At 65.6% G+C, this 19,351-nt stretch overlaps 1 protein-coding gene across 2 annotated transcripts; it reads right to left on the reverse strand.

The window, feature by feature from the left end:
* Positions 1 to 4,047: 4,047 nt before the first annotated feature.
* Positions 4,048 to 18,025, reverse strand: USHBP1 (USH1 protein network component harmonin binding protein 1). Of its 2 annotated transcripts, none has more exons than XM_074978520.1 (15): positions 17,793 to 18,025; positions 16,404 to 16,561; positions 14,872 to 14,987; positions 13,914 to 14,071; positions 12,889 to 13,158; positions 11,876 to 12,013; positions 10,436 to 10,665; positions 9,577 to 9,717; positions 8,380 to 8,480; positions 8,044 to 8,194; positions 7,230 to 7,512; positions 6,754 to 6,972; positions 5,595 to 5,686; positions 5,194 to 5,316; positions 4,048 to 4,779 (listed from the first exon to the last, which is right to left on the reverse strand). In XM_074978520.1, exons 1-15 carry the CDS (start codon positions 17,799 to 17,801, stop codon positions 4,605 to 4,607), a joined length of 2,364 nt encoding a protein of 787 aa, XP_074834621.1. In that variant the 5' UTR covers positions 17,802 to 18,025; the 3' UTR covers positions 4,048 to 4,604. The 2 variants fall into 2 exon arrangements, with proteins under 2 accessions (XP_074834621.1, XP_074834622.1); XM_074978521.1 differs by having other exon boundaries at positions 4,050 to 4,779; positions 10,436 to 10,584.
* Between the last annotated feature and the right edge of the window lie 1,326 nt (positions 18,026 to 19,351).

Raw genomic sequence — 19,351 nt, forward strand, 5'->3', positions numbered from 1 at the left:
GAGCAGTGCTAGAAGGGGCCAGGCAGGGAGCACCCACACCTGGGGGTCACAGTCAGAAGGAAAGAGGCTGCGCAGCTCCCCAGCCAGCCACAACACCCGCTTTCCGCTCCGGCTGCTGGCGTGGGGGAGCCCCTCCGGCAGCCCCATCCCTCCAGGGCAGCGAGTGATGGATCGCCCGGGCGCCAGCGCAATGCAGGGCCCATCGCTGAGGTCAATGCAGAGCCTGTGGCACAGGGCAGGGGTCAGGCAGGAGGGGCCCAGGCAACGGTTGCCTCAGCCCCTGCAGCGCGCTGAGTGCCCCAGCTGGGCCTGATATTACAACGCGCCAGGCACCTACGGGCTCCCACGCAGGGTCCCCTGTAAGCTGAGCGCAAGGGTGGCTGCTGGGGAGATTCAGCTGCTGCCTGCGGATAGGCAGAGCTCCAGCACCCACCCAGCCCCGCCGACCGGGGCAGAATTACTGCAGCAGCGCTGCTACACACAGCTGTGAAGGTGTGTGTGGGGGCGGGTGCCCTAGGCCCCGCCCCGTCTAGGTGCAGAGCTGGGCCCCCTCCAGCCTCGCCTGCAGCAGCTATCAGCACTGCCGCAGCCACGCAGGGTGGCTAGCGTGTGCCCGGGGTGGTGCGCAGCCGTGCAGGCCTTGGTGCACAGAACAAAATTTATTCTGCCCGTGGACAGGGTGAAATGGAGGGCACCCTGCTCCCAACCCTCAAGAGCGACCGCGGCTGCTCCTGCCATGGCCAGCCGCTGATAAATGGATCCAAGGGGTTGCTCACTTCCACCTCCCCTCCCCAAGCTGCTATCTGGTGCCTCGTCCCACATTCTCCTCTGTGGCCTGCGGTGCAGCAGGAAGATGGATTTTGCCTCCTCTCTGCAAGGCCCAGATCACACAGCAGCTGTTTGCACAGCCCAACTCGCAGGCCCCATCCTTCCTGCAGACCAGGGAGAGAGACGGTGCCTAAGGCAACGGCAAGGGCGACACGGCTCTGCTCCCCGGCCTGCCTGACCTGAGCTCCCGGTGCAGCGGGAAGGAGGCGCCGGGGACGGGCGCAGCAGACCAGGCTGGGGCACGTCGTGGCCTGAGGCGGCTGCGGAATCCTAAGCAGAGCTGGGGGGACCGGCCCTGGCCGCCAGCCCCCCCCCAGCCTCGTGGCAGGGATTTCTGCAGGACAGTCGGTGCGGAGCAGCTGCAGCAGTTCCAAAATGCAGCCGCGCCCGGCAAGGGCTCCCCTCTGCTGCTCCGGCTGAGCCTGCAAGAATGCGCCCCCTCCGCAGGAAGGTTTGGCCCTTTAGAGCCAGGGTGGGGATCCAACCCCCAGACACGTTAATCGTGCTGTGGGGGACCCAGAGGGGGGCTCAGCCGCCAGCCCCACCCCACTCACTGGCAGCCCCTTCTGGCTCCTGGCCCTGCCTGCAGGCGAGGGGGTGGCCATGCAGGGGGCCAGTCGGCAGCACAGCAGGTACCAGAGCTGCTGCCACATCCCCTGCCCGCCAGCAGAGCAGAAAAGAGGAGCCCTTCCCACCGGGGGCGCTGCAGCAGGGACCCAGCAGCCCCTTCCGGCAGAGCTGGGTAAGGAGGGTGTGCAGCAGGAAGGACGGGGACCAGGGCGGGTGCTGGGAAAAATGGGGGGGTGGCCACAGGTACGTGTGCGCTGCTCGGTTTGGAGCAGCTGCTGGTTTTGCTTCTCAGGGTGCAGCCCTGCACCCCAACTAGGTGCTGCTGGAAAGGCTCGACCCAGCATGGCTGGGGCTCTGCAGGGTGGAGCCGCTCCCCCCTGGGGGGCAGGGATGCCCTCCGCTGGCTCTTTGCCGCAGGTCGGGGCTCAGGTCCGACTGAATCCGGCTCCCTCCAGCCAGGGGAACCAGCCCAGCTGGGAGGCAAGGCAGCAGCTTCCCTGTTCCCCTGCCACCGAGGAGAGGCCCGGGGCAGAGGCGCTGTGCATGTTCTTACCCACGGGGCCAGAGTCCAGCGACCCCCTGGCGGACATTGCCCAGGGGAGCACATGGCTGGCCCTGGCCTGGAGGAGCCGCCCGCCAGGCGTTCCCTGGGCAGCAGGAGACTCGAGAGGGAAAATCTATGGGCCTTGCAGCCGACAGGCCTGGAGGGAGCTGCCCAGGCGAGAGCCGGACCGCACAGCCTTGGCCATGCCCTGGGGGACGACGTCTGAAGGCAGGAGTCTCCCTTCAGCCTGGAGAGTCTTTATTTAGGGGCTTCCGCTCCAGCAAACGCCACCGGAGTGGGCCCTGGGCGGGCGGAGACCTGACCACTGAGCAGAGCAGAGACTGCAGCCCCTCACGCTGAACGCCTGCCCACCCAGCACCGAGCCGGACCCCCCACGCACGGCCCAGGGCCTGCAGCAGCGCAGGTAGGCACCTCCCCCTGCCCCACTGCAGGGGGCACGTCCTATGAGGGGAGGGCTGCAAGCCCCCAGCTGAGAGCACAAGGCCCCCAGGACACAGCCCCATGGGGCAGCTAAGGACAGTGGACAAGAGACGCAGCAGGGAGGGGACAGGACCATCCTGAGGCTGCTCTAAGTAACCCTCCGAAGCTGCCTGGCTCCCGGCAACCCAACAGGAAGCCTCAGCAGAGCTGGGGGGCACAGGGCTGGGCTGGCAGGGGCTGTGGGTTGGGAGTGAGGGGCGCTGGCTGGAGTGGGGGGCTCAGGGCTGGGCTGGCAGGGGCTGTGGGTTGGGAGTGAGGGGCGCCGGCCGGAGTGGGGGGCACAGGGCTGGGCTGGCAGGGGCTGTGGGTTGGGAGTGAGGGGCGCTGGCCGGAGTGGGGGGCACAGGGCTGGGCTGGCAGGGGCTGTGGGTTGGGAGTGAGGGGCGCTGGCCGGAGTGGGGAGCACAGGGCTGGGCTGGCAGGGGCTGTGGGTTGGGAGTGAGGGGCGCTGGCCGGAGTGGGGGGCTCAGGGCTGGGCTGGTAGGGGCTGTGGGTTGGGAGTGAGGGGCGCTGGCTGGACTGCGGGGCACAGGGCTGGGCTGGCAGGGGCTGTGGGTTGGGAGTGAGGGGCGCTGGCCGGAGTGGGGGGCACAGGGCTGGGCTGGCAGGGGCTGTGGGTTGGGAGTGAGGGGCACCGGCCGGAGTGGGGGGCACAGGGCTGGGCTGGCAGGGGCTGTGGGTTGGGAGTGAGGGGCGCTGGCCGGAGTGGGGGGCTCAGGGCTGGGCTGGCAGGGGCTGTGGGTTGGGAGTGAGGGGCGCTGGCCGGAGTGGGGGGCTCAGGGCTGGGCTGGCAGGGGCTGTGGGTTGGGAGTGAGGGGCGCTGGCCGGAGTGGGGGGCTCAGGGCTGGGCTGGTAGGGGCTGTGGGTTGGGAGTGAGGGGCACCGGCCAGAGTGGGGGGCACAGGGCTGGGCTGGTAGGGGCTGTGGGTTGGGAGTGAGGGGCACCGGCCAGAGTGGGGGGCACAGGGCTGGGCTGGCAGGGGCTGTGGGTTGGGAGTGAGGGGCACCGGCCGGAGTGGGGGGCACAGGGCTGGGCTGGCAGGGGCTGTGGGTTGGGAGTGAGGGGCGCTGGCCGGACTGGGGGGCACAGGGCTGGGCTGGCAGGGGCTGTGGGTTGGGAGTGAGGGGCGCTGGCCGGAGTGGGGGGCTCAGGGCTGGGCTGGCAGGGGCTGTGGGTTGGGAGTGAGGGGCGCTGGCCGGAGTGGGGGGCTCAGGGCTGGGCTGGTAGGGGCTGTGGGTTGGGAGTGAGGGGCGCTGGCTGGACTGGGGGGCACAGGGCTGGGCTGGCAGGGGCTGTGGGTTGGGAGTGAGGGGCACCAGCCAGAGTGGGGGGCACAGGGCTGGGCTGGCAGGGGCTGTGGGTTGGGAGTGAGGGGCACCAGCCACAGTGGGGGGCACAGGGCTGGGCTGGCAGGGGCTGTGGGTTGGGAGTGAGGGGCACCGGCCGGAGTGGGGGGCACAGGGCTGGGCTGGCAGGGGCTGTGGGTTGGGAGTGAGGGGCACCGGCCGGAGTGGGGGGCACAGGGCTGGGCTGGCAGGGGCTGCGGGTTGGGAGTGAGGGGCGCTGGCCAGACTGGGGAGCTCAGGGCTGGGCTGGTAGGGGCTGTGGGTTGGGAGTGAGGGGCGCTGGCCGGACTGGGGGGCACAGGGCTGGGCTGGCAGGGGCTGTGGGTTGGGAGTGAGGGGCGCCGGCCGGAGTGGGGGGCACAGGGCTGGGCTGGCAGGGGCTGTGGGTTGGGAGTGAGGGGCGCTGGCCGGAGTGGGGGGCTCAGGGCTGGGCTGGCAGGGGCTGTGGGTTGGGAGTGAGGGGCGCTGGCCGGAGTGGGGGGCTCAGGGCTGGGCTGGCAGGGGCTGTGGGTTGGGAGTGAGGGGCGCTGGCTGGACTGCGGGGCACAGGGCTGGGCTGGTAGGGGCTGTGGGTTGGGAGTGAGGGGCGCTGGCCGGACTGGGGAGCTCAGGGCTGGGCTGGTAGGGGCTGTGGGTTGGGAGTGAGGGGCGCTGGCCGGACTGCGGGGCACAGGGCTGGGCTGGCAGGGGCTGCGGGTTGGGAGTGAGGGGCGCCGGCCAGACTGGGGAGCTCAGGGCTGGGCGGGCAGCTGGTCCTCCTTGCGCCCCACCGGAAGGAAATCGCCCTCCCCGCAACGGCCCACCAGGGCCCTGCCTAGATGCAGGTCTCGCTGCCGCCTGCCCGCCGCTCCTCCAGCCTCGGCAGGGCCTGGCTGAGCGTCTGCAGCTGCTCCGCGTGCCGGGCGCCCATCGCTGCCATCTGGGCCTCCAGCCGCCGCAGCTGCGCCTCCTGCTTCCTCCTGGCATTCCTGTAGGCCAGCACCAGGGCGCTGCGGAGAGAGGCCGGCTCAGGAGCAGGCACTTGGCTCCCCAGGGGCCTGAAAAGGGGGCCGGGCAGGGGGCAGCCAGGCCCTGAGAAGCCCCTGAGTGTTTCTGGGCATTAGCCAAAGGGCAGCCAAACCCCTGGCGGGCACATGCTGTCTGGCAATGCCACCCACCAGCTGCTGCAGAGCTGCCCAGCAAGGGGCTGGAGCCAGACGTTAGGAGCAGGGGGCTGGGGGCCAGGACTCCTGGGTTCTAGCCCCAGCCCTGGGCGAGGTGTGGGCTGGGGAGGTTGGAGCTGAGGGCTGGGGACTAGGGCTCCTGGGTTTTACCGGGCTCTGGGAGGTTGGAGCAGGGGCCTGGGTGCTGGGGCTCCTGGGCTCGCCGTGGGGTCTGGGAGGTGGGTGGGATTCTCGCCCCACCTGTGGGCCTGGACGAAGTCTCTGGTGATCCCGACACACTGGGCCTGCTGGGCCCGGCTGGCCGCGCTGCGCTGCTCCAGGGAGGCCGCCAGCTCCCGGGCTCGGCCCTTCAGGTCCCTGCTCCTGCCACGCAACCGAAGGCTTGAGGGACATTGCAGGTCCCCAGAGGGGGAGCCCCCTGCCCCCTCCCCAAGATGGGATCCCCCCAAGCCCAGACCCTTCCCTCCACCTGCCCCCGGCTGCGTCTCCAGCTGGTGATGCTGTTCTGCAGCGAGATCTTCTGCGCCATAGCCCCAGCGGGGCAGGTGGGGCCCCCACTCCTCCAGCCAGTCACATGTGCTGCTGGGGGGGCGCCAGCAGATGGGGGAGAGAGGGGCTCCCATTGAAGGGGGGCTGCTCACCGGGCCAGTGCGCCAACCAGCTCCAGCATCATTGTCTCCCGATCCTGAATCACCTGGACTGCAGCAGCTTCTGCCTCCCGTCGGCCCATGTCCTGGAGAGACCCACACTCATGTCTGAGCCTCCCTGGCCCTGCGTGGCAGCTCCTGGGGGTGCCGGCTAGTCCCAGATCACCGGTTCCCCGGCGGCCAGGCTCAGAGCCCCACTCCCAGCAGGGACCGTCAGGGGTACAACGGCTGCTCGGCCCCTTGCAAACCCGGCTGCGGTGCTGGCTCCCACCCAGACCCTGTCCCCAGGATGGGGCAGCTCCCTGATGCCACGGGTACTTATGCCCTGCACAACGGGTATGGAATAGAGTCACCAAACCCTAGAACTGGCAGGGACCTCGAAAGGTCCAGTCCAGTCCCTGTGCTCTCGGCAGGACCAGGTACCATCCAGAGCATCCCGGTTCCATGTTTATCCAGCCTGCTCTTAAATAGCTCCAGGGATGGAGGTTCCACATTCCAGCATTTAACCCCCCTGCCAGGACACTTCTAACGTCCAACCCAAACCTCCCTTGCCGCAATTTAATTCCATTGCTCCTTGTCCCGCCCCCGGAGCGAAGGAGAAGCCTTTTTCTCCCTCCTCCTTGTAACCCTCTTTCAGGTACCTGTTGAACCTCTCTAATCCAGAGATCCCTCATCCAGCAACATCCATAACCCGGCATGGTTTGAGTGAGCCAGACGACCCCTTACCATCGGTGGGGCCAGGTTTCCTGCGGTCCCATAAAGTTTGTTTCCAGCCGCCCCGTCAGTGTTCTGGGCTGTTATTTAGCTGTGATTTACCCTAAATGCCTTCGCAGAGCCCAGGCAGCGTAACGTGCTAGAAACTAAGGACCTCCCATCATCTGGCAAATTCTCTCCTCCAGCACCGGTCAGGCCCCAAGGGCGCTGGGTGACAGAGGTTCTACCTGTGTTTGGAAGTTGCTCTCAAGTACGCCACAGGCAGGGCAGAGCTGCTCTCCTGGGTGGTGGGGAACCAGGCCCTGGTGAGTTTCCCTGTGGGTGCTGTTCTCCTGACCTGATCGCCTCTCCCTGGAGGCTGCCCCAGGGGCCAGACAGGTGGGGCAGGGCCCAACTGCTTTGCGGTGGCTGCAGGCGGCAGGGCAGGGCCCCGACATACCTCGAGGCAGCTGCTGCAGCTGGTGCTGTCTCCGCTGCTGCTGCTGGCGCTGCCGGTGCTGGGCGGCTGCCCCCGCAGCTCCTCCAGCTCGCCCTGCAGGTGCTGGATGAGCAGCAGGTGAGCAGCCTCCTGCGCCCAGTGCGTGTAGGTGCAGAGCTCCAGCCCTCGCGTCTCCTTCTCCACCAGGTGCAGCCGGGTCTTCAGATCCGCCATTGACTCCTGGGGCCAGAGGGAGGTGCCGTCAGCAGGCAGCAGCGGGGGGCTGCCCCAGGGCCGGCACCAGCTTGGAACCCGTCCTGAGCCACCAGCCGGCCACGGAGCCATGGCACCCTCCCCTCCCCCCGTTCTAGCCACTGCACCCCGCTTGCTCCCAAAGCCCAGCCCCCGTCCCAGAGCCCCTGCCCGGACCCCCCGGACTCCCGCACTCCCTGCCCTGCCCTCTGGCTGCTCACCCAGCTGCCCTGCCGCCCACCTACCCTGATGGCCGCCAAGCCATGCAGCAGCCGCGACTTCTCCATCTTCGGCCTTGGCATCTCCCCGGGCAGGGCCTGGCCCGCGACCCTGACGGCCTCCTCCACCTCGGCCCGCATGGCGTCATGAGAGCGGAGCACAGCAGCAGCTGAACCAGCAGCTCCGGGGCAGCCCGGCTCCAGCAGCGAGACCTCCACGGAGGCCTGCTCCACCCGCAGCCACCGGATGTACTCACGCAGGGGTCCCTGTGCTGCCTGGCTGCGCCCTGGGGTGCTGCAGCTGGGGGCGCTGCGGGCATGGAGCAGTGCTGACAGCAGGGTCGGGGAGGGGTAGGGCCCTCTAGCTCAGGGTCCCCTCCCCTGGGACTAGGGCTCAGGGTCCCCTCCCTTGGGACTAGGGCTCAGGGTCCCCTCCCTTGGGACTAGGGCTCAGGGTCCCCTCCCCTGGGACTAGGGCTCAGGTCCCCTCCCCTGGGACTGGGGGGCTCAGGGTCCCCTCCCCTGGGACTAGGGCTCATGGTCCCCTCCCCTGGGACTGGGGGGCTCTGGGTCCCCTCCCTTGGGACTAGGGCTCAGGGTCCTCTCTCCTGGGACCAGGGGCTCAGGGTTCCTTCCCCTGGGACTGGGGTTCAGAGCACAGGGCCCACCCCTGCAATGGGGGCGCTCTGGGACCTAAGGCCCCATCTCCTGGAGTTGGAGGTGGAGGGTCTCCTCCCCAGGACTGGAGGGGGGGTGTCAGGGCCCATCCTCCAGGGCTCAGGTCAGAGCTTGGGGCCCCCCTCCAAAGCCAGCAGCCCCTCTCCGGCAGGAGCTCCGCTACCTTTGCCAGCCGGGGCTCCCGGCAGCCCTGTCCTGCTCCGACCCAGCCTCGTGCCCCTCAGGTGCTGCTCTCCCCAGGAGCCTCCGGGCCTCGTCCAGCACGGCCCCCGTCCTGCCGCCCGGGCTCTGGGGGTGGCGTGCCCCAGGCTCCCCTAGAGCAGGAGCAGACACACACTGGCATCGTGCACAGGCAGGGCCCTGCTCCTGCCCAGCACAAGGCAGCTGGTTCCCTCGCTGCCCGCAGGGGCGCCCTGGAGTGACGCCCCCGGCCCCGAGCTGCCCCCCCCAGCGAGGGAGTGGGGTGTGGGGCTGCGAAGGGACGTCGGTGAGGGCTCACCTTTGTCCACAGCAGCTCCCTCCTCTGCCGGCTCCGGCCAGGGCCCCAGCTTCACCCCGGCCAGGGGCAGCAGCACCTCGTAGGCTTCCACGCAGCGCTCGCTGGCGGGCCCGGCACAGACAGCAGCCAGAGAGCCGTGCTTAGTGAGCCCCCTTTAGTGAGCTGAGTCCTCGCCCCCCAGCCTGAGCCCCAGCCTGAGCCCCAGCCCCTCGTGCCCCATCCTGAGCCCCATCCTGAGCCCCCATCCTGAGCCCCAGCCTGAGCCCCCCAGCCTGAGCCCCCAGCCCCTCGCCCCCCAGCCTGAGCCCCAGCCTGACCCCCAGCCCCTTGTGCCCCATCCTGAGCCCCATCCTGAGCCCCCATCCTGAGCCCCAGCCTGAGCTCCCAGCCTGAGCCCCCCAGCCTGAGCCCCCAGCCCCTCGCCCCCCAGCCTGACCCCCAGCCCCTTGTGCCCCATCCTGAGCCCCATCCTGAGCCCCCATCCTGAGCCCCAGCCTGAGCCCCCAGCCTGAGCCCCCAGCCCCTCCTGCCCCATCCTGAGCCCCATCCTGAGCCCCCCAGCCTGAGCCCCATCCTGAGCCCCAGCCTGAGCCCCCAGACTGAGCCCCCAGCCCCTCCTGCCCCATCCTGAGCCCCAGCCTGAGCCCCCAGCCCCTCGTGCCCCATCCTGAGCCCCCATCCTGAGCCCCCAGCCTGAGCCCCCAGCCCCTCATGCCCCATCCTGAGCCCCCATCCTGAGCTCCCAACCCCTCATGCCCCGTTCTGAGCCCCAGGCTGAGCCCCCAGCCCAAGCCCCCAGCCCCTCATGCCCCATCCTGAGCCCCCATCCTGAGCCCCCAGCCCCTCGCGCCCCACCCTGAGCCCCCATCCTGAGCTCCCAGCCCCTCGCATCCTGTCCTGAGCCTCAGCCTGAGCCCCCAGCCCCTCATGCCCCATCCTGAGCCCCGTCCTGAGCCCCCAGCCCTTTGCGCCCCAGCCCTCGCCCCCAGCCCCTTGTAACACATCCTGAGCCCCCAGATCCAATTTACCTGTCCTGAGCCTCCACCTCCTCATTCCCTGTCCTGGGCCTCCAGCCCCTTTGCCCCTGCCCCCCTCCCACAATCCAGCCCCCCCAGCCCAGCTCTGCTCCCCTCTGCCCCGTGGGGCGACTCCCAGAGCAGGCCTCAGCCCAGCAGCGAGCAGGGGCCGTCCCCTCACCTGTACTGCACGGCCAGGCGCAGGGCCGTGATGTTGGATTCGTGCTGGCCCAGCCACATGCTGAGCTGCTCTGAATGGCCCTTGCACTGCCGCAGTGTCCCCAGGAGCAGCTGGTTCAGGGTTTGCAGCCTCTGGATGCTCCTGGGGAGGGAGGCGCCAGGCTGACCTGACGGGGAGCAGCTGGGCTGGCTCCCAGGGGATGTGGGGAAGAGCCAATTTGTAACCCACCCTGCCCTCCTGCACCCCCAGCCATGCTCAGACATCCTCCTCCCAGGGGCCAGTGCGCCCCTCGCCAATGCCTTTGTGGAAGCAGCCCGGGGGGACACCCCTGGACACCCTGCTGGCCAGCCCTCCCCAGGCTGGACGCCCCTTCCAGGGCTCCCTCCCCAGAAGGACGTGCCCCAAACTGGGGCCACAGTGGCCTTTCATTGCTGCCATCTTCGGGGGCTTGCCTGTCACTGCACTGGACGTGAGCACTTAATGCAGGGGAGGGGAGTCAGGACGCCTGGGTTCGGTTCCCAGCCCTGGGTGAGGGATGGGGTCCGGCGTCAGTGCCGGGAGGGGAGTCAGGACGCCTGGGTTCGGTTCCCAGCCCTGGGTGAGGGATGGGGTCCGGCGTCAGTGCCGGGAGGGGAGTCAGGACGCCTGGGTTCGGTTCCTGCCTCTGCCCCAGAGTTCCCTGTGACTTTGGGTGAGGCACTGGCCCTTGCCATGTCTCAGTTTCCCCTGGCTGAGCCCAGCTTAGGGGAGGCTCACACTTGGTGGGGAGGAGAGGGGAGCAAGGCTACGCTGGCTGACATGTAAAGTCCTTGCTGGCCCCTGGCGGAAGGGCCGAGCGCGGTCGGCAGTCAGCCCTCACCCTTGCAGCTGTTCCTTCTGAGCTCCCCACCGCTTGCTGTGGCTCTCCGGGGCCACAGGCCGGTGCTGGGGGAAGAGGTGGCAGAGGTGCTGGGTGCTGGAGCAGCTCTGGAAGCACCGGAGGAAGGTCCGGGCTGCGGCCATGGCGTCCTGCGGAGGGTGCCGTGGGAGCGGCAAACAAGGGAGTGAGTCCGTGCCCGGGGGAGGCAGAGGATGGAAATCACACAAACCCTGCGGGATGGTGACAGGTGGGTCCCGAGTGGGCTGGAGGCTGGGGCACGCCGGTGCTAGTACAGGGCGAACCTCTCTCGTCCAGCACCCTCAGGACCTGACCTGGGCCGGAGGAGAGAATTTGCCAGCCCACGGGAGGTCAGTATTGTCTAGCACAGTACCAACACTGCCACTGCTGACTGGGCTCCGAGAAGTCATTTAGGGCAAATTACAGCTAAACAACAGCCCAGAACGCTGGCAGCCAGGCCTGGTGGCTGGAAATAAACGTCCTGGGACCACTGGAAACTTGGCCACCCCCATGAGAAGTGGCCCTCCAGCTAACTAGAGGATTACGAGTGTTGCTGGGTGAGAGAGGTTCAGCCTGTAGGTTCCCATCCCCCGCGGTTCCCAACCGATTCGGTAACACAACCCACTTTGATGGGCCAAACAATTCCATGGCACAGCCACTTTCTTCAGCTGAATCAATTGCTTGTCAATGTCACCCCTCCCTGCCAGCCTGCTGGAGCCCGGACCCGGCCTTTAAACCACATCCCAGTTCCAACAGGCTCCTGCCCCCTGCTCCTTTCCTCCCCGCTTGCCACAGCAGGGAGGGGAAGCAGGCTCCCTGCGGCCCATTCGGGTGGGGAAATAGCATTTCAGCTAAATCCCAGCACATAGGGGCTCCAGTGCAGTCGGCATCTCCCCTCAGGGTGGTTCTGCAAAGAGCCACCCTTGGGGGGAAACTGACCAGCCCTGCACCTGCTGGGACTCAGGCAGCCTTGCTCCTTCAGCCTCAGCTGGCATGGGGTCATCCATTTCCCCCTCAGGCTGGCCCTGCAAAGGGCCCCAGCACGGGGAAATTGACAAGTTATCAGGGCACACCAGTGGGTCACGACACACCAGTTGGAAACCACTGCAGTAGAAATTACACCCACAGTACGGCATTAACAACTGCTGCTGTTACCCAGTGCAGCAGGGACAGGCCGCCCTGCACAAAGCTGGTGTGACAGTCCCCAGCCACATGGGACCGGTGCCCACGGCTGAGTGCGGAGAATGAGCCCAGCTAAGCAAAAGGCAATAAGCTCTTGGCGGTGAGTTGCAGGCCATGGTGGGTTGCAATAGTAGGGAAGTTTGCAGTAGTGGCTGTACTTTGGTTGTACTTCACAGTGGCTGAAGGGAGATTACACCCCCTCCACAGGGTGAGATGGAGGAACACAGACATTGCACTCACCTGGCATGGCCAGGGATCCCCTTCCCTGCCAGGGCTGATGGACCCCCTGGTGCTGACAGTGCCACTGGCCGACGCCGATGGGCTGCAAGGCTGGGATGGTGTCTCCATCCTGAGCAGGGAGTCCTGCAGCTCCTTGACCTGAGCAGAGAGCAGCATCAGTCGCTAACCCCCGGCTGCAGCCTGGGCTCATGGAGCCAGAGCCAGAGCTGCCTCTGACAGAGTAAATCCCAAGTGGGTCCATGGAGGGGAGCGGGAGAGCCTGGATTGCTCCAGCAGCCCAGAAAGGTGACTGGTTCCGCCAGCACCCTCTCTCCAGGGGGAACATCACACACACACCCCGCCCCGGGAAATTAACAAGCTGAGTCCTCACACATCCCAGACCTGCAGAACCGGGGTCATCACATCCCAGCATGGACACTGGGAAATCCCCCTTCTTCACTGTCCCATCCCCCAGCCACCCTCCGAGGTGACAGCTCCGCAGGCGGAGCAGAACCCAGCTTCCTGTGGCACCAGCAGCTCAGTTCCCGATGGAGTGTTTGAGCCCTTCTTCGTCTCAAGGCAGGTCATGTGACTCCTGCCCATTCTGCTGTGAGATACAGAATCAACAGATCCTCTCAATCAGAAGGTGTTTGTCGAACAAAATGGCTACAAACATACTGGTGCCCACACAGCTTGAGTGCTGGCTTTGTCTGTTTTGTTGACCAGGGAGCACCCCACGTGGCACTCCACTCTGCACTCAGTGACATCTAGTGGCTGAATAAAATGCTGCAGGTAAAAAGATCACCCATGGAGATGGGGGCCTGCAGTGGCCAGCTTGCGACCTTCCCAGATGAGGTCCTGGCTGCTAGACACGGACAGCAAAGCATCCATTGCATTAGTCAGAAAACCTAAACCCTCCCTGGTCTGTAAGTCCCTTTCCCCACAGCATGCAGCATTGCCGTCCTGCACCCTGGGGTGGCTGCATGTCTGGAGCAGGGCAGGCGCTTTGGCCAGGGTGGGTATTGCCATTGTACCTTTCTCTGGAGCTTGTCCCGTTCCTCGTGCAATGCTTGCAGGGTGACCTTGGACCTGCTTAGCTCCTCCTCCTTGCTACCCAGCACCACCTGGAGAGCCGCATTCCTCTCCCGGTACATGGCTATTTCCTTCCTGACCCAGCTCACGTCCTCAGCTGGAAGCTCCGGCTTGGCCTCCCATGCTCCGGGTGCTGCCTTCCATGGCCAGTTCCCATCATCCTCTGGGAGCCCCGTGAAAATCCCCAGGCCTTGTTCGAGCTCTTCCAGGGCCTGGAAATGAGACAGTGCCCAGTCCCACCCGTCCCAGTCCCCCACCTAAGCCGCAGCCAGTGTCATGGCAGGAGCCTGGAGCTCATCTCAGGCGGGTGGCAGGCACCTGTCAGGTTGGCATCTAGACGGTGTCACATCCCCACCCCCTCGGCTTCCAGACAATTGAAGCCCAAACCTCCCAGCGGAGCAGGTTGGCTGGCTCAGAGTGCTGGTGATTGGCACCAAGGGCCTTTCTCCTCTCGGGGGTGCCTGCTCCCATCTGTGCCCAGGGCAGGGGAAGCGGCTGGCTTGTGGGAGTGGGGAATGGGGTGCCTGGCCTCGCCCCTCTCGGGGGAGCTGGCTGCCACGCAGCCGGTGGCGGGGGAGTGGATTGCCTGGCAGGAAATGGGGTGCCTGCTCTTTCCCCGCTGCAGTCCAGCCCCAAATCAAGGGGCCGCCGGCGGTGGCTTGCTGGCCTCTCTGGGGGATGTGCAGGTGGGTCTTGAGCAGTTCCGGCCCAGACACCTGCACGGCTGGCTCTGGCCGCCCCACTCAGAGGCAGCCTCTGCAGAGAAGACTGACCGTGTGGCATCCCCTAGAGAACCTGCTGCCCCTCCTGCAGCTAGAGGCGGGCAGGACAGACAGGGGCCAAGCGCCGGGGCAGGTGGGGGTCGCTGCACAGAGGGTGCAAACCCCGCCTGTCCCAGTGGCGGGGGGACCCAGAGCCCAGGGCAGGTGTGGGGGGTAAGGAGGTGCAGGGAGGGAGGCCTGCTCACCTGGCCCATCTGGGCCCACTCCTCCCCTGCTGCGCTGGGGCTGCCTGTCTCCCCTTCAGCCCCACCAAGCAGCCGAGCACAGCTCCGCCAGGAGAACACGGCATTCTCCAGAGACGCCACGGCCTGCTGCAGATCTAGGAACACGTCCGAGCCGCCTCCTAGCGGGGGAGAGACAGGAGAAGGTCGGGAAGAGTCGGGGGGGGGCCCTTCCATGCTTGGGGATCTGGTCTGAGTCCCAGAGGGATTGCTGCAAAGAGGGACAGAGCAGCAGAAAGGGGAAGAGCTCCCAGCCCCCCCCAGCACTCGCTGCCGGCCTGGATTTAGAACACTAGAACCGGACGGGACCTCGAGAGGTCATCGGGTCCAGTCCCTGCCCTCCTGGCTGGACCAAGCGCCGTCCAGACCACCCCCGGCAGGCGTTTGTCACAGAGGGACGTAAGCACTAGAGGACGTCGAATGAAATTAATGGGAGCAGGTTTAAAATTGAGGAAAGAAAATTCTTTTCCCCGCCGCACACAGTCACCCGTGGAGCTCCTCGCCAGAGGAGGCTGTGAAGGGCAGGACGATAAGAGAGTTCAAAGACGAGCTAGATCAATTCATGGAGGTTGGGTCCATCAAAGGCCATTAGCCAGGGTGTAGGAAACGTGTCCCTGGCTCTGGTTGTCAGAGGCTGGATCTGGACGGCAGGAGACGAGTCACTTGATCATTGTCTTTGGTCCACCCCCTCTGGGGCACCTGGTACTGGCTGCTGTGGGCAGATGGGCTGCTGGGCTAGACGGACCTGTGGTCTGACCCAGTCATGGTCGTTCTTGTGCTCTTAGGGAGACAGTCACTTGCTCGGGGTCACTCTGACAGAAGCAGGAGCAGAACCCAGACAACCTGCGCCTACCCACTAAGCCTCATTGCCTCCGAAAGGCTTAGGAGCACTGGGGGAAGAATGCAACGAGTCCCACCTCACCTTCTGCCGTACAGCCCGTGGGGAAGGGACGGATGGCCAAGCTCCGGGGCCTCTGCACGCACCGGGGAAGGCTCGCAGTGTACTGGGAGCACTGGTCTGAATACTCATCTTCCTCCCTGCAAGGAATGAAAGCCCGAGGCAGCCCAGGAGGGAGCTGACCGCCCCCAGAGATATGGCAGAGGGGGGCAGCTGGCACTAGACAGCAAAAGAGCTGAGCTCCAGCTATGGCTTTAACCACCTAAAACCAGCCCTGTAAGGCGCCAGTCAGATGAACAGCATGACAGGGAGACACCTAGCGAGCACAGGGATTAACAGCAAGTGTTTCTGCCGTCCACCATCAGAACCAGGCTCTGGCTTCTGCTGGGAGAGGGACATATCAGGTTTTTCACCTTCCTGGGACAGGAGGACAAGACAGTTGGGGATTTCAGTCCGTACAGGGGCAGGACTACTGAGCCAAAGCAAAGGTTAGAAAGCTCCCGTCTTTTTCCCCCAGGACGGCAGGAAACGAAGAATGCAAAGTCACGGCTCAGCAAAGCCAGGCAGGTCAAAGCTGAGCAGCTAGCCAAGGGCACGTCTTCAGCTAAAGAATCAGATGCACAGATACTGTGGTGATAGGCAGCATACAAGACCCGGAAAGGAAGAGAAGAAAGAGGTGACAACCAAGTGCTGCCCAGCTGATTAGCAGAACACCCACAGCCAGCAGCCTGTGTTTCTATGGGTGGTGCACATCGGCATGTGCCTTGGTGCGCAGAACAAAATTTATTCTGCACTTGGATGGAAAAAATTAGAGGGACCCCCCGGTGACAACTTTGTTTTAAAGAACATCTTTGCAACAGGCTGGTCTCCGAAACAGCTTCGAGGCGTTAGCTGATTCAGAGTGGCAAAGGGCGAGAGCCACGGAGAGCCACCGGCAGGGTGGAGGGGAGCAGGTTTTCAGCTGAGAATGAGCCTGGATGGCGAGGCTGTTCCCCACAGTGGAGGAGAAGGCTCTGGGCGCGAGGGCAGGCTGACAGGAAAGGTGCTATTGCGCCGAGGGAGAAGGGGAACTGAGAGAGAGGCCAGGTGTGTGGCACAGGCTAGAGGGCAATTTTAAACTGGCCCCTGGAATGAACGGAGCCTGGGGTGGGTTTGAAGATGGGTGCGGGAGGAGGGGGAGCAGGACACTGGGGAGCAGGTCCCTAAGGTGGCCCCAGGGCCTGGAGGCCTGTGGAGGATTTATGGGCCCTCAGTCTTGTGCTCCCAAAGGAAGTCAAACCCGGGGCCATGTACGGCCCAGCACGGGCCTCTCCATGTGCACCGCAGACAGGCTCTGGCAGCCGGCAGCAGCAGTGGGCTCCTCTCCTCCACGGGAGCAGGCGCTCGCGGGGGACATAACCCTCTCTTGGGGGATGAGTTTCTGCCTCTGCACAGAAAGCCCAGCGGAGGTGCCTGTCCTCTCCGGGCACTGCCAGACGGGGCCTGTGTGAAGAGGCTTGGTGCCCCCGGAGCTTTTGGCAGGGCCCTCCAGGGAGCATGACCAGCAGGGCAGGTACCTGGCTCTCTGCTGCTGCAGCTGCTCGGCCTTGCTGTGCAGCTGGGCGATGGTGACCAGGAGCTTGGTGATGCGCTCCTCGTAATGAAGCATGGCCTGCTCGTCCGCCCCGGCCACGTCAGCCTCCTCCGGCCTCTCGGCGACCCAGCCCGGAGCAGCCTGCACTCAATCCCCAGAGAAACCCCAGTCTCAAGCCCCTTCAGGGCCAAAGGATTGGAAACCCGGTACAGACCACGGCTCTCATCTCCTGCACCCAGGGCAAAGTGCTACTGTTCAGACTCAGCCGCATTTCCCAGTCTATTTGCATCGGACACAAACAGCACAAGGGGTGCGAAGAATGAGGCCTGGCTGGCCCCCACCTTCTGGCGACTTGCCAAAGCCCGAGGGGACTGGTGGTAGCACTCCACCAATGCACCGTCCCCTATACACCCCCAAAGTTTACATTGCTAAATGGGGTGCCCCACCTGCCCCCTCTGTGTCACCCTCCTGCGCCCCCTCCCCTCCCCTCCCCTCCCTGGCACTAGTTGCCCAGGTGAGGAATCAGGGGCTCGTGGTTACTCTCTGTGCCTCTGCGGCTGGTGCTCTGACCCCTGCAGGGCTGGCTGCAGACCCCATCAGGCCGAGGGGGCAGTGCAGTGGGTTTGTTAGTATCTCGGCCACCACAGGAGCCAGGAGAGGCTGGAGCGGCTTCCTGTTTTCAGTGGAACAATGTCCTGCTCCCTGCAGCAGGCGCCACAGGGTTGTGCAGCCGTGCCTGGCATGCGCAGGGAGCCCCCCCTCACCCAGCCTGGACCCGTGCCCCCCAGCACACACCCTGGGCATGCTGGGTACCCCAGGGCCCCCCGTGTGCGCACACTGCTGGCTCCAGGGCCCCTGCAGCGGAGGGGAGGGTTCCAACCATGTGAGGGTAGGATTTGGAAACGCACGCCTGCAGCAGCAGCTCAGCTGTGACTCCACAGAGGAGCAAAGGCCTGGGGGTCATGGCAGAGAGAGGGGAGCGGCGCCGGATTGTCACATCCATCCCCATGGGAGGGCAGGGTGGAGCCCAACCAGGAGCAATGAGCTCGAGAGCTCTGGCCAGGGCCGAATCGCCTGTAATGCCACGGCAATGCGGGGGGTCTCTGCCAGGGTCTGGCTGTACCATCCCCAGGGATCCGTCTGATCCTGGGGGTTCCTTATCGAGTCAGGCTGGGGCAGCGAGACAGTGGCCTGGGTGGGGTGCCTTGGCTTCCCTTACGGCAGCGTGAAGCACAGCCAGGCTACACCCTGCCCCATCCCCAGAGGTGTCTCATGGCGGGAGGCTGAGGAGCACCGAGCAGGAGCAGTGGCCGAGCCAAGCCAGAGCCACAACACTGCCTGCTGCACGAGGTTCCCTTGGGAAGCCACTTACCTGCTCCATCCCGGTTCCTGTGCCCCTCACACCTCTCAGGATCGGCGCCCTGGGGCAGGAGGTCAGAGCCACAAGAAGCAGCAGGGTCCCGGCGCTGGGGCAGGAAACCAGGCGACACCTTTGCCTTCAGAAGCCCCTTCTCAGCAGGGTCTCAGCTGGGATCCCCAAGAGCCCTGGCCTACCAGCCTGGCCACCCTCCACACATCCCAGTGTGGGGAGATTATGGCCCTGCCAGGCTCTTCCTGCCGTCTTCGCTGCTTCCCGACAACCGCCTGTCCCAGCCCTTTCCCACTTCCCGCCCGCCCGCCCGACCGGTGTGTATTTCCTCTCCCTTGTGCTGCGGGCGCTACCCCCGGCTCCGTCACCCTTTAACTCTTGAGTGTCCCGTAGACACCGAAGGTAGAGCTGATTCTCTCCTGCCCTTGGCCTTCACCGCAGGCGAAGGAAACCTGAGCCCCTCCGTGGACATGGAGGAAAGTGTTGGCAGGGTTAGGCAGATAGTGTCCTGACTGGTTTGTGGCCATAGTTCCCTGTAAGCTGAGCGCTCGGGTGGCCACCCATGAGAGATACAGGTGCTGCCCAGCTGATTAGCAGAACGCCCACAGCCGGCAGCCTGTGTGTCTCCTGGTGGTACACATCCTCACATGTCTTGGTGTGCAGAACAAAATTTATTCTGCACTTGGATGGGAAGGAGTAGAGGGAACATTGGCCATAACCCTGCCTGGTGTCATAGAGGGTGTGAGGTGCTCAGATACTGCTGTCACGGGGCCAGATGAGTGCCTTGCTAGACAGCTGGGCCTGCCACATCCCAGACCCAACAAGGGTGTGCCTGCACTCCAGAGCCTACGCAGGTGCGCCCTACGCCGGCTGAAGGCATTTTTGTCCCCATGGGAAGCCCGTCTCCCCATGTTAGCCCCAGGGACGAAAGGCCTCCGGGCTTGCCCCACGCCGACTGACACAGCCAGGCCCACGGACTTCTGGGCCTGTGGCCAGATCTGCAGGGAGGTCAACCCAGCAAAGAGGCGCATGAAATGCACACACGCTGGGAGACGGACCTCGGCCGACCACTTGCCGTGACCTCGCTACTGCCCACCCCAACGCTGCGTTTCCAGCGAAGGTGGGTGCGGGATGCTGCGATCAGGGCTACGCCTGCCCCAGTGCACCGGCGAGGCTGGAAGGCGCGTTCTGCTTTGGGGTTTGCGCTGGACCCGGGGAGCCCCACTCGTGAGCTGGGACCCCGTTGCGCTAGGGGCTGTACGAACAACCCTGGCCCCAAAGGGCCCGGACCCCAAGCTGCAGTTTATGGCCAGTGGGGCAATGCCCAAGCCAGGGCAGAGGGTGCTGGGCGACTCCCCAGCCCCCCAGGGTGGGAGGGGCAGGAGGGCTAGGCACCTGTGAGGTAATTTGCATGTCAGATATATGCAAATGAGCATGCCCAGTCCCGGCGCGGGGTGGGGGTGGGGGTGGGGTGGCTGGAGAGCGCAGGCGCTGGGCGGGGGAGGGAGGGCCGGGGCAGACCGGAAACTACATCTCCCAGCAGTCCCTGCGCGGCCGGCGGC

Source organism: Carettochelys insculpta, chromosome 27 (assembly GCF_033958435.1).
Source record: "Carettochelys insculpta isolate YL-2023 chromosome 27, ASM3395843v1, whole genome shotgun sequence".
Taxonomy (NCBI): Eukaryota; Metazoa; Chordata; order Testudines; family Carettochelyidae; genus Carettochelys; species Carettochelys insculpta.